General features: G+C 37.6%; 1 protein-coding gene across 2 annotated transcripts in view; it reads left to right on the top strand.

The window, feature by feature from the left end:
• The window catches only part of POU6F2 (POU class 6 homeobox 2), a 507,841-nt gene that overhangs the window by 104,590 nt on the left and 389,902 nt on the right, over positions 1 to 13,349 (top strand). For both annotated transcript variants that reach the window (XM_088832426.1, XM_055421162.1), the window contains exon 2: positions 5,097 to 5,268. In XM_088832426.1, the coding sequence (XP_088688552.1) occupies positions 5,097 to 5,268 (172 nt within the window). The remainder of the gene's footprint in view (positions 1 to 5,096; positions 5,269 to 13,349) is intronic.

Here is a 13,349-nt window from a genome sequence, read left to right as displayed (position 1 = left end):
TACATTTTCCTCAAAGCTGTTCTGATTGCCTGCTTCATAGTTGGTTTGTGTGTACATAAAAATATGCTGGACTTAGTTCAAGCTCAGTTTAGAGGAGCGAGGGTATTTCCAACGCGTGGCTGCCACTGGACACGGATGCTTTGCTGAGTTAATAATCTTGCTATCTTTAGTTTTCTCTGACTATAAAATGAGAATGATTATGCTTACAAAAACTCTGTTGGTTAAGTTATTGAAGCCTTAGCTGAATTGTATCTTTGTTTATTTTGTATTGTTTTTTAACAGCCTGGTGAAAGTCCAAGATGAATCTTCCGTTTTCACAGTACCCTATGTCTGCTCTTCACATAAAGATTTTATGACAGAAATACATAGGGACATCCTTATTTAAAAATTGAAGGGCATCAGAAATTAGCATATGAAGAGAGTATTTACAGTTAGTATAGACTAAACTGTGTATAGTTGTATGTGAATCAACTGTAAGGAATATTAATTGGGTAAACGAGTATGAGAAGCACTGGAAAAATTCTGGACTTGCTGAAGCCTTCTAGCTTATCATTAGAGGGTGGTTAAAAATGAGAACTATGATTTACATTAGCTGCAATCGAAACAGGCACAGTCTACAATGTTTCAAGAAGCACTAGGTCCGTTAGATAATATAATGAAGATTATAAGGAAAAGGTCTTCCATGGTAAGATAATTTGGGGAAATGCTAGCTTAGTCAGAGTTGAATTGGTTTCTTTCCTCATAGACTTTTCTGGTGTATTTTCCATGTGTGTATGATTGCAGAACTCCTTTATTGTAGAGTCTATTTTAGGACAAGTGTTCTGTGGAAAGCACTTTGGAAAATACTGTTTTATTTCGACACCTTCATTTTCCAGATGAGAAAACCGAGGGCGAAGTAGTTAAGTGATTGCTGAGTTTATGTTGAGTGTGACACTGTCTGACGTCCCGCATACCACACCCTGTCACCCCATGGATTAAACTCAGACAGCATCAGACAGAGATGTGTTTTGTTTCTAGAGACTGAAGCAAATAAGACAGTATACACAGCATGCTGTGGGAATCAGTTATCCAGGATTTAAAGCCTTTCCTGGTCCATAATTGATGTTCTGGGAAACACCGTGGATTACCTAATCCATGAGCCTCGGTTTTTTTCACCCAGTAGAGGGTGCTGTATAAAAAAATGCTGATTTTTGGAAATGAATTTCCTAGGGTTCAAAATACAGGTTTGCCTTACTAGCTGTGTGACTTTGGGATAAGTCATCTAACTTCTCTGAGTCTCAGTCCGTCATTCCTGAAATGAGGTAAATACCTTGCATACTTTGAGTGACATTAAATATAGCTGAGTTGCCTATTTGGTAAAGGCAGTCAATATATGTGATCTATTTTTATTTCTTTAACAATACCCAAAGGAGATTTAAATAATTATTTGTGGTTCTGTTGTTGACTGCAGTCCCTTCATTGTAGGACATGGTGAAAATTTTTGTTGACATTTTGTTAATGGAAACTGAATCTCTCATTTCTTTTTTTTAACTGTCTGGCTCTTAGGTCTCTTCTGACCTTTGTGAGTAACCTATATTGGCACATGCATGTCCTGTTCTTGCTCATACTTGAGAAGTATGAGATCCATCTTGGACCAGTCCCTTTCTTTAATTAGGGCCGATGAACGAACTGCAGAGAAATCCCAACTTCTACAACTCTAGTTGTGACAGTTTCAAATTTTCAAGTAAGAAGTCTTCACCCACTGTTTTTTTGGCTTGAAGTAGTTCTTTCTCTTCCTATCTGCTGCTTCAGAGATCCTCGTACATGTGGAAGTGGTACACGTACCCAGGTCGGTGCATGTTGGAAATCCTTTCCTTACTTTGGCAGAAAGTATTTTACACACTGCCATCTCTTTGGGCAGGGAAAAGTCAACTCCCAAGTGCTATTTGAAGGAGGTAACCACCCCCTCCCCCGCCCCCCCCCCCGCAATCCCTTATAAGACTGTACTCTGTGGTTACTGCTTGTGACACATTTTCTAATGGACCCCCCAGTGGCTGCAGCTGTGATTAAAAGCTGTCTGCTCTCTACCTCGCTGGGGGTTTGCTGTTTAACCATGTCAAGCACATATATATGTGGGCTACAGCTGCATCATGGAAATGGTAAAGGATTTTGTAACATGAAAAATCAAATGAGTATATGAATGAGAAACTCCTGAATTTTCGAAGCTCAAGTCACTGAGACACTAGTTGGAAACCTAGCCATGGATGAGGTACATAAAAGTAATTTAAAGAAGAAGAGCTAATGGTCAGGAATATACACCATCTGCCAGTACATGTTTTGCACACATCAGCTAGACTGAAACATCTTAAAGATTTAAGTGCACTTGAACTTAGCAGCTGCATTTCAGCTCCTCTATGGCATTCAGGATTCAGTTTGACCATTCACAAATAAAGCAGGAATAGAATATTCTTTTTCTGAAGTCTGCCCAGATACTCGCTGGTACATAAGTATGCTTGGCTTATCACGGGGTAGAGAATGTCATTCTCAACACAAGTTTTCTTTTAACACCATCTTCAAAAATGCTCAAATGAGCAGTGTGGCCACAGAGACTGAATGTCTCAAATGAGTCACACCCCCTTCTTTGGATCAGAGAGACTGAGGATTCAGTGTTTCATAAAGTAAAATGAATGTCCTAGAATTTAAACCTGGGCACTCTTCTTCATGTGGAGCTACGAGGTAAGGCAATGTTCTCTTTCCTGCCTTACCCTTCCCTACTCACCAAATCAGAAGAATCCAAACACGTGTTCTTTCTTAGCTACACAGTAAAGAAATTGGGGGAAATTTGGAGAAAATTGTGTGTCCTTTCCCCTCTGCCTGTCCCATTCCCCCCCCACCCGATTTTCAAGTGCTCCAAACCTCTGCCTCCAAACACAGTAAATGAAATGCTAATCTATCACCAGCAAATTTAGGCTGACAATACTGTGCATCGGCTGCATTGATGACATTGATTACATTTCAAATATTTACAATACAGTGAGACAAGCCTAATTTATTCTCTAAAGAGTTCAAGGTAGGTCTCACCGTTTTCGAGGGGGAAGACAATGGAGGAATGTTTGTGGTTGCTATCTGCAATAATCTGATGCTGACAGAGAGTAGTATTTTATTTAGTAATTAACAGTGTAAAGGGGAGAGAAGCTGTCATGTTGGTTCTTAAGCTGGGGAATGTGATGAAAGATGATATCTGCGATCTCATCCTTTCCACTTGTTTAGGATTGTCAGGATGAGAAATGTCAGCATTATGAAAGCTCGGCTCTGCTCTTGATATGATAAAACCCTTCAAAAGCCAGTCTTCCTCGCTTCCCTTGGCCCCCTCCTTTCTCCGTCTCTCTGCACTTGCTTTTTTATTTATCCTGTTTTGTTAGATGGCAGAAATATAATTCTTTTCTTTCTTCCTATTATAAGCCACCATTTTTGTTTTATTATATGTTTCACAACCCCTAATGCCCCACTGAAAATTACCTTGTTAAATGACAGTGTTTCAAAGCCATGAATCCTTTCCACCATTCCCTCAGAGGTTTGAAACAGTCAACAGACTGTAAAGAATAAATAATAAAAAAGTATTGATTATTTTGATGACTGTGAGATTCAATTAAGTATTAATTTTGCCCTCCAGTGGACCTATCAAGGTATTCAAAAGGGAGGATTCAGCTCAGCTAAATGCGTGCTGAGTGCTTCAGCCTTAAATAGGGAGAAAATGTGTTTACCTACAGTATTTGAAGAAGAAGTGCATTGATGCACAGAGTCCAATATTTAAGTGCTGTGCAAATTAAGCCCTGGTGACAGTGACATTGTTTTCTGTGGTATGAGTATTGACTAAAGAAGTGCATTTGATGACAGCTTAAACTATTTGTATTGATTAACATTTTCATAGATTATCATGTGTCATATCAAATTCACTTTTCAGGCATGAATACATTAAAAAAAAATAACCACAGGCAAACCGCAACCAATGTAATGATGGGACAGGGAGCGTGTGGCCCCACCTGCTCTGGCACTGGTCACCTGTTTCCTGCTCAGGAACCATTTAGGCATGAACTTGGCAATAAATAGCTCCCAGATAATGCAAAAGGGGCACTTTTGGCTTTTCTGCATCCGATTTCGGTGCCACCACAGTATCATGCGTCTTAGTTAGCAAGTGGAATAAAAGGCTTCCCTTGGAAAATATTGCTGAACCTAAAATGCCCTCCTAATGAGCTGAAGATAAAGCAGATTTAAAATACCGGGGGGTAAAGTTTGCCTTTTTGGAGGTGATTTTTGTTTTCTTTTTCTTTAATGCTCTGGGCGTAGGGTGCTCTTAGGTATCCGAATTGTTGAACAGAGTTTGTAAGTATTTTTTTTCCAATTCCTTTCAAAAACTGTAAACCAATTTTCATCTCTTTTGTTGTTCGCTTTCAAATGTTCATTTGATTTGGGGTCAGCTGCAGTCCCAAATCTGGGACCAGCAAAGTCAACTTCTAAAGGTACTGCTAGAATTTACATAAGAAATCTCTTTCATTCCATTGAAAGCCTTTGGAGGACTCTTTTCTCCCTGTCTCTTTTTTTTCTGCTCTCAGGATAGGGTTTAATTGCTTCTCCCCCAGGGAGAGGGCTTCCTAAAATAGCCCATGGGTCCTCCCTAGGGTGCTCCTTCCTTTGAGTCTGTGGCCGAAGTACAAACCCCGCACTTCTCCCCCTCCTCCTGCATTCAAGACAGCACAAGGTGTAAAAACATTTGCACAAAAGCACATCCCACAATTAAAGCTGTGTTGGTTAGGTTGCTTTCAAAGAAGTTTTTTCTTTCCTTTTTTTTTTTTTTTTCCTCTCGGAAGCCTCCTGCATCTCTCTCATGCTAGTTGAGCTTTAATAGGGTGGGGAGGAATGGAGAACTCGGATCTGTAATAGCTCTTCACTTGACTGCAGCCAGCAATAACAGCGGGAGCAGTCAGAGATAAGAGAGAGGGGAGAGAGGGAGTGTGTGTGTGTGTGGAAGAGAGAGAGAAGAGGAGAGGGAGACAAGGACACGCACACACTCAAGCGGCCACTTTTTTCCTCCCCTTCACTCTTTTCCCCCGTCCTAGGATCCAATGATAGCTGGACAAGTCAGTAAGCCCTTGCTGTCAGTGCGGAGTGAAATGAATGCGGAGTTGAGAGGTGAGGACAAGGCTGCTACTTCAGACAGCGAGCTGAATGAGCCCCTGCTTGCGCCCGTGGAATCAAATGACAGCGAGGACACTCCCAGCAAGCTCTTCGGTAAGTCTGTCTAGGTATTTCATTTCACTCCTACCATGGTGTCCGGAAGAGCCATCCACACCCCCACCCCTCCTCTTTTTTTCCCCCTGTTGTTCATTCAATTTTCTTCTAAGTACCAAAGAGGATCTTGGCATCTTGGAGGGGGCTGAGCCACCCCAGCTGAAGCCAGGCTGGCTGGGAGGGTGTCCTCCAAACTTTTTCCGACCAGGAACTTCCTCCTGCCCCTTTGGACTGGTCAGATATTGCTAGCGTCCCCAGGCTAGAAATCACTGGGGGAAAAAAAAGAAGATGAAAATCATCATCAGGAAATCAGTTCCATTGTGAGAATTGGTTAACGTTTATTGAATAAATATCGACTCGGTTTCGGGTTGCTTTGCCGCCTTTTGTTAAGGGGAAGGAGAGTAAAGAGTTATTATCTGTAGTCAAAAGACCAAAGAGGGGAACTGAAAAAATATCAATACTGGTCATTCTCTGCAGGTAAACAAAGGTGGCTCCTGGTATGGCTCAAAGACATAACATTTTGTAATCACAATTAGAATGAACGTCTCTTTTACAGGCTTGATGAGGGAAGAAAATAGGTCCTTGGCATCCCTCCCCTCAGCCATTCCCTTTTAACAGATGTTTACAGCCTCATCCTAAATGTGAAGGCAGCCCAGATCCTTTTTAGAAATCTTTGTTTCGTAAACAAAACAAGAACAAACAGAGTGCCACTCCAGCAAAGACATCTGTCATTCAAACAGATGACACTCTGTAAGCCAACTCAAGCAACTGTGATCTCTAATCAGAAAGGGGACCAGGCTGTGTTGAGGCGTGTGACTGAGTGATGGATGGTGATAGATGTCTCTGCTGGAGAAGCACTTTATGGGATAGAGTGACATTAGGTTTTCAGAATAGTTGTTCCTGAAACACTTGCTTTTAATTATTTCCAAATGTTTATATACTTATGACACTGAATATATATTATATATACACATATATAACACATACTAATCTGTTATACCTATATATACTAACCTGAGATATGTGTGTGTATATATATATATAGATAGATAGATAGATCAGACAAAGAACAAGTTAAAAACAGTCAAGTGCCTCAATTTTAAAGAAGCACAGCATCATAGTATAGACTGCTTTTTTAAGAAAGTTATTAATTCAATTAAAAAGATAGCTGAAAAATGCAAAACTATAGAAAGAAAGCACCTTAGATAGTTTGGCAACTTCAGGCCAGCTTCAGCAGAGGAGCTTTCGTCTGATTTTAAATACTCACTCAATCCGACATGAGAGGAATGTTGCAGAGAAACTTTCTGTATCAAATTTTCTGTTGGTAAAATGCTGTTTTATACTTAAGAGTATAATAGATGCCAGTTATAAGAAATTCGGTCCTATGACCCTTTCTTGGAAAAGCAGCAGTTTCATCTCTGACATAAATTTTCCATACCTTGGCATTAAGGTTTTAGCATTTTCACTCTCAAGAAATATTTTGTTGTAGTCTAAGTTTTTATCTGTGTAGGAAGAGTTATGTCCTAAAATACTCATTTCATTTCAAAGGGTTAGTGAGAGAAGGCAGATAAAATTGTAAATTACAGGAAGGCTTAAGTTGCACTCCAGGCTCTTTGATGTTGAATATACTAATACCAAGCACTTTGACTTTTAAAATATAATCAATTATGAATTCAACATAACTGCAGATAATGAATTATGTGTTCTTAAACTTTGCGTGCGTTTTTTAAAAGTAAATGCTGTTTGTAGACTTTGACTTGAAACCCCAGATTGTTTTTTTTCCAAGTAAAGCAGTTCCTTTGACTTCTCAACATTTGTTTAGATTTTCCACTGTTGAAAATTGTCGTAGATTTGTTATGTCACCTTTTACTGACTGGTGTGGTGTGTAGAGAAATAAGTTTAAAAAAAAATCCAAGGTGGGAGGGGGATCAAAGAAATTTGAATGAAAATTTCTTTGAAAATATATTTTTTAAGTGGAATCTTTACGGAGTAAACTGAAGAACCATAGTGAAGTTTAGAAATCTTAGTAGGTTTTAGATGATACTCATCTTTACTTTTTGGAATGCTCGCCTTCTGAGTCTATGGCTGAGAACCCTGCAAAATCTACATCTTATATCTAATATATCTTGTTTATTCACTTAATTTTATTTGATATCTAGAGTGCTTTTTAAACACAATGTGAATATGTTTCAGTTTCTATTAGATAAAGTAGAAACCAGTAGATGAGCAGTTTTGAAAACTTAAGAAAAAAACTGAAGAAAATATGAGACAGACAGACTAGAAAACACCCCAGAGGGATGCCTTTTTTTCCAAACTGATTTTACTGTGAAATTCTGATAGATGGAAAATTAAATTGAATGTTTATCCTGTCCATTTCATTTAACAATAATCTTGCCATTTATTGTCTCAATGTTCTTGCAGGTTTCCTTAGCTACTAGGTCTGTTCTGCTCTCTCCTTTAAATATTATTGGGACTTAGCATTAGGAATTCTAGTTTATGTAACTGGCTAAACTTTTAGTATAACTCTTTCAGAATTTTTTTGCAACATTGACAACACTTAACTGATACTAATTTAATGGACGTTTTTTATTTGACCTGAGTATGTTCAAGTTTTTCATTTTTAATATATAGTTATGATTATACTCTTCTCTTGGTAATGGAGAATTGCATTCTTCCTAAATAACTGAGAGGGTCCAGGTTTATCTCTAAACAATGATTTTCTAACGTATTCTCTCAAACCATACTTCTTATAGCATGTTCCTTGTATTTTTGAAAACCAAGTTTCTGGAATGAAAGGAGACGATTAAGACAATTTTTTTGTGTATGATCTGTTTACTTTTGTGGACAGACATTTACTGACAGGAGACAAAAAGTTCCAGTTTTTATTGTAACTGAAATTTCAGTATAAATAGAGTTCTTTGGATCTCCATCCTCATTTTGTGTCTTGTTAAATTAGCAGTCCAGAAGACAAGTCTGTTTCTTTCACAGTATGACACCTTCAGCCCAAAAGTACAGGAGAAAGGCTAATACAGATGCCCTCTATGGATAAACAAAGGAAATTCCAGGAACCATTGGGCCTTTTATGCCTCTCCTTAAATTGCACCTCTGCACTTAACAGCATCCAAAGGGAAACATACTGTGCAGACTGTTTCAGTGCTCTGCGCAGCTCAGCATACCAGAAGGAGAAACCAGCAGCCATATGCCAGCCTAAGGAGAAAGTTCAGAAAAGGACCCTTGTGTTTTATAAAGTAATTACATCAGAGGTAATGTTTTGCTTAACTTGAACAGCCATGGAAACTAAAGTACACTTAGGAGAGATGAATTCACATTTCATTGAGAAACATGTGGTTAGCTTGTTCTCTGTGATATCATTAAGTAGTGCATTATTTGTTCTTGTAAAGACTGTGGAATAAGTTTTCCCTTTTCAGTTTCTGACTTTGTTATGCTAAGCTCTGAGCCGTAGGAAACAGTATGGAGGAAGAGTAAACTTGCACATCAGGAAGTATTATCAGAGAATCTGGTTCTGTGTCTCCCTGTGTTTCAGCTTTGTGATCAGATGAGTGATGCCACACAGGGCCAGTCATTTAATATGTAATGAATGATGTCCATATTCGAAACCACTCTCAAAACTGGCCTTTGGCAAACAATCTCAAAGGGAAGAGGTTGCTGTGTTTCTCTAGTGACATTTATAGCACTTGTGTCAATGTGGTGCTTCGTTTTTAGTTATGCCCATCAAGAATTCAATGTTCCACATTCAGTCAAGTTGGATGCTAAAATTCAAATGGTAGCATCAACAACTTGGTGAGGAAAATGGCCCCAGAAAGGATAAAAATAATATATATCCCTAGAAAAAAATCTGTACTAAAGTTTTCCCATGCAGTCACAGCAGCAGAAGTGAGATCATATAAAACATGCCCTAAATATTTTCTCTCATATATATTTGAAATTCGAAAGATGATTTATTAACAGTCTTTCTCCTGGGAATATTTTTATTGTTTCAAGTTAAACCTTATGATTGCTTTTCTTGTAGTCCCAACTACCTTGGGTGGCTGGGTTAGTTGCTTACTTATACACACTGCATGGGAACTGGGCACACAGCTCTAAAGCCTGAGCTGAGACATAAGCAAACAAAAAAAAAAATCATTTACAAACGTTGTACCTGAAATAAAAATTGGTGGTTGGTTTTCTCTTATGATAAGGTGTGTTTTTAGGTTAAAAGCAATTGCATGCAATGATACTTATAATGGTGGGTATTTTCAATGTCATTTATTTATGAACTATTGCAAAAGGATTGAAAGTTGGGTCAGTGATTCTTCGCCTAGACAATGCACTCTCTATGGGGTTTTTCTTTTCCTTTCCTTTCTGTTATCTTTCTCAGAAACAGGCATTAGGAGATTTTTTTTTAAATTGCCGTCCAGTTTGACTTGATTAGAATTTATGGCAGTGGAGTCGTTTCCAATGACAAAAGGATAAAGAACTAAATTGTCTGTCACCCCTTGAGACAGTGGTCTCTGCAGGTCAGCATGGAGGTCATTGGTGGGGCGTTATAAGAACTGCACTTTGTGGTAAAGCTGCCTTTCGCCTGTGCATTAGTGAAGGCCTTCATCATGGCATCCCTCTGTTACTTTATTTAAACATCTTTCAATGTCTTGATATTTATAATATTCTGATAAAATAGGCTGGGGCCAAGGAGTCAGTTAATGGGGCTTAAGCCCAAGAGGGATTTAGCTGGGAGTTGATAAGGAAAATTCCCTAGAGAAATAGATGTATTGAAAATATGTACCGTGCTTTGGATATTTTAAAGTTTCCATATTATGGCTATTGAAAATAAATACTAGTTTTTCACTGAGGAAAGTGTGTTTTGCTAGAGAAACCTTAAAATAACATCTTTTAAAGTCAGCTAATCTGAGTCAGAGATTAGAGTTAACCAGTGATTTAAAAGAAACCAGTAGAAACCTCAATTTGCATAAGTAAGTGAGGTGCATGATAAGGTATTTGTCAAAAATCAATTCTGGTTTCATAGTCAAACAAGCCCATGCGGTGTTGTTCTCTGACTACTGAGTGGGGAGTGCACCTTTAGGGGCATTTCTTAACATTTAAGAAAGTCTACTGCACCAAGGTATTTCTTTATAAAATCCCTGTGTGTGTTTAGACAAATTAAGTTTAGTGTCCCTCCCCCCACCAAAAAGTATTAATATACTGCACTGATAAATAAATCCACTTTGAATAATACTAGTGTGTAAGCTTGGAAATAAAAATAAATTCCTATGAAATGTCTCTGATGTTCAAACTTCTCACCATGTTCTCACTATGTTACATTGAACTATTCATTTCTATGGGGCACTGTGATGGACGAAAGTGCACCATATATGACATAGATTCAGTGGGAACTTTCTCAGTGTTTTCTTTTTCCATCTCATTGCCATGCCTGGGGTACTGAGGTCAGACCTCTGTATAAAGACTGAAGTTCTATATTGCAGTATCTGAGGATGCTACTACTTTGTAATACATTAGTGAATCAATATACTGCACTGATAAATAAATCCACTTTGAATAATACTAGTGTGTAAGCTTGGAAATAAAAATAAATTCCTATGAAATGTCTCTGATGTTCAAACTTCTCACCATGTTCTCACTATGTTACATTGAACTATTCATTTCTATGGGGCACTGTGATGGACGAAAGTGCACCATATATGACATAGATTCAGTGGGAACTTTCTCAGTGTTTTCTTTTTCCATCTCATTGCCATGCCTGGGGTACTGAGGTCAGACCTCTGTATAAAGACTGAAGTTCTATATTGCAGTATCTGAGGATGCTACTACTTTGTAATACATTAGTGAATCAAAATGCAGATTCAGATTTACACTTTTTCTTTCATTTTGATTGCTAGGATGCTTATAGTTTGTTGTCTTTATGGTTAAGTGGTCCTGTAAACAATTGGAAAGAAGATGAAGTATTAGAAATTACATTACACTGTGCCATCACCCCTTCAAATGATCCCTTTTTAGTATTTTCAATGTCTGGGAGGTTTTGATTTAAAGGTTACATGACATTATAGTATTTTTGTAGTTCATACAGCTTGGTTTATGTCATAATTAATAAATAGAGCGGCATTCTGGATTCAGGCTCCCAAGGCTTAGCCCTTTAGTAGATTGTTTTTTTTTCTAATTACCTAATTTAATGACAATTATTCTTTCCAAGAACTGACCAAATAAATATTTCTCCCACTTCAAAAATGAGATATAAGTGACTTTGGCAGTGGACTTTACTGGTTATTAGACAGTAAACAGATAATTTGTGAGAGAGTAGGTATTTTCTTTGATTGGTAACCTTGCTGGTTTATGTTTGGGGATTAATAATACATCAGACATTCACACATTAAAAAGAAAGTAGATGTGAAGGAGGAAGGATGAAGGATGCGGCTCTGCTATTGGGCTGCTCCTGATTATCTGGGGCCTCCCTGGGAATGGGGGCCGTCGGAGGAGACAGCGCATTTGCCCAAATTTGCACCTGGCTCCACTTCTCATGTTTCTTGATTTTCTTATGCTAAAGAAAAAGATAGCAAAGTGTTTATACCAAACTGGCACCCTGTCAGGGGGCAATCTGTGTAAAGTTTCCTGCTGTCAGGTTAATAAATTTTTAAAAAATATCCAAAGGCAGAGGTAGCTAGAGAAAGCTCATAGTGACAGTTGCCATTCTCCACTGGATGGGTGGATGGGTTTCTCTTTAATATCCAAAGTGGCTCTGAAATTTTCTTGTTTATTGCCTTCCTAGGTTCTGTACTTCACTGGTGTTTTTGTTCAGCTGTCCTTTTATGAAAGCCATTTCAGTCTTACTTTTTAAATGTTTTTCCTGTTTAAATTTCCAATGTCTTTTCTTTGAGACGGAAATAAGTGAGCATAGTTTGTTTTGGAATGGTATTTTACAGTTGCACATATACCCTATGCGATGAGCCTGAATGAGGTTCTAAATCTGTCAACTCTGGGCTTTTCTTTGAAAATAGCTTCAAGTAATGTTTATATTAAAATTCATTCATAAAGGACTACTTGGGCTTTGGCATTCTGGGGGCTTCTGATGAGGTGTGTTTATTAAACCTGTTGACCTGATTCACTGTTTGAAATGTTAACTCCCACCTGCTTCTCAAAATCAAGAGAAAATGTATCTAAAAAAAAAAATGATACAAGTGAACTTATTTAGAAAACAAAAATAGACTCACATACATAGAAAACAAATTTATGGTTACAAAAGGGAATAGCAGGAGGTGAGGGGGAGATAAATTAGGAGTTTGATATTAACTTATACACACTATTGTATATAAAACAGATAAACAACGAAGACCTACTGTATAACACAAGGAACTCTGCTCAACATCTTGTAATAATCTATAATGGAAAATTATCTGAAAAAGAAAATATATATGAGAACATATAACTTTTGTAACTGAATCACTTTGCTGTACACTTGAAACAAACACAACATTTTAAATTAACTAGACTTCAATAAAAAAATGATATAAGAAAAAGTCCACCTTAAAAAAAAATCAGATTGCCTACAAATATGAAACAAAGGCACACTAGTTTGGTTACATCTCTTACTTTATGTTGAGCCACTATTGTGAGCTATCAAAAATGGACCAATCCTTTTTAATATGAACGCAGAGGTCAGGAAAAGTAGCACTGAATCACTTGTGGTTGAAGAAATTTGTCATTCTCAGAGTAATGGAAATTAACTTTTTGAGTAAGTGCTCAAAGATCATTTTTAAAAACCACCCTAGCCAAGGCACATAACTCCTTTTTTAATCGTTAACTGATACTTTTTCTTAAAAAAAACCTAGATGTTAGATAAATATATATATATATTTCATTTGAGTTTTTAAAAGAAACTCTAAGCTCACACTTCTCTTATTCTTTCTTTCAAAGTGCTTTTAAGGTCTTAGAGTGGCAAGAATATACTGGTTTTTATTTTCATTAAAATGAAACAACAACATACCTGGAACAACATAGCTAATATAGTATGAGTCACTTTTATTAGAGGACTGTACTGCTATCAAAACTATTTGAAAATAGAAAAAATGATC

The sequence above is a fragment of the Moschus berezovskii genome, chromosome 3 (assembly GCF_049115385.1).
Source record: "Moschus berezovskii isolate FMDL1 chromosome 3, NW_MosBer_1.0, whole genome shotgun sequence".
Taxonomy (NCBI): domain Eukaryota; kingdom Metazoa; phylum Chordata; class Mammalia; order Artiodactyla; family Moschidae; genus Moschus; species Moschus berezovskii.
The sequence above is the reverse complement of the archived record's forward strand: the minus strand, read 5'-3'. Positions and strand labels throughout refer to the sequence as shown.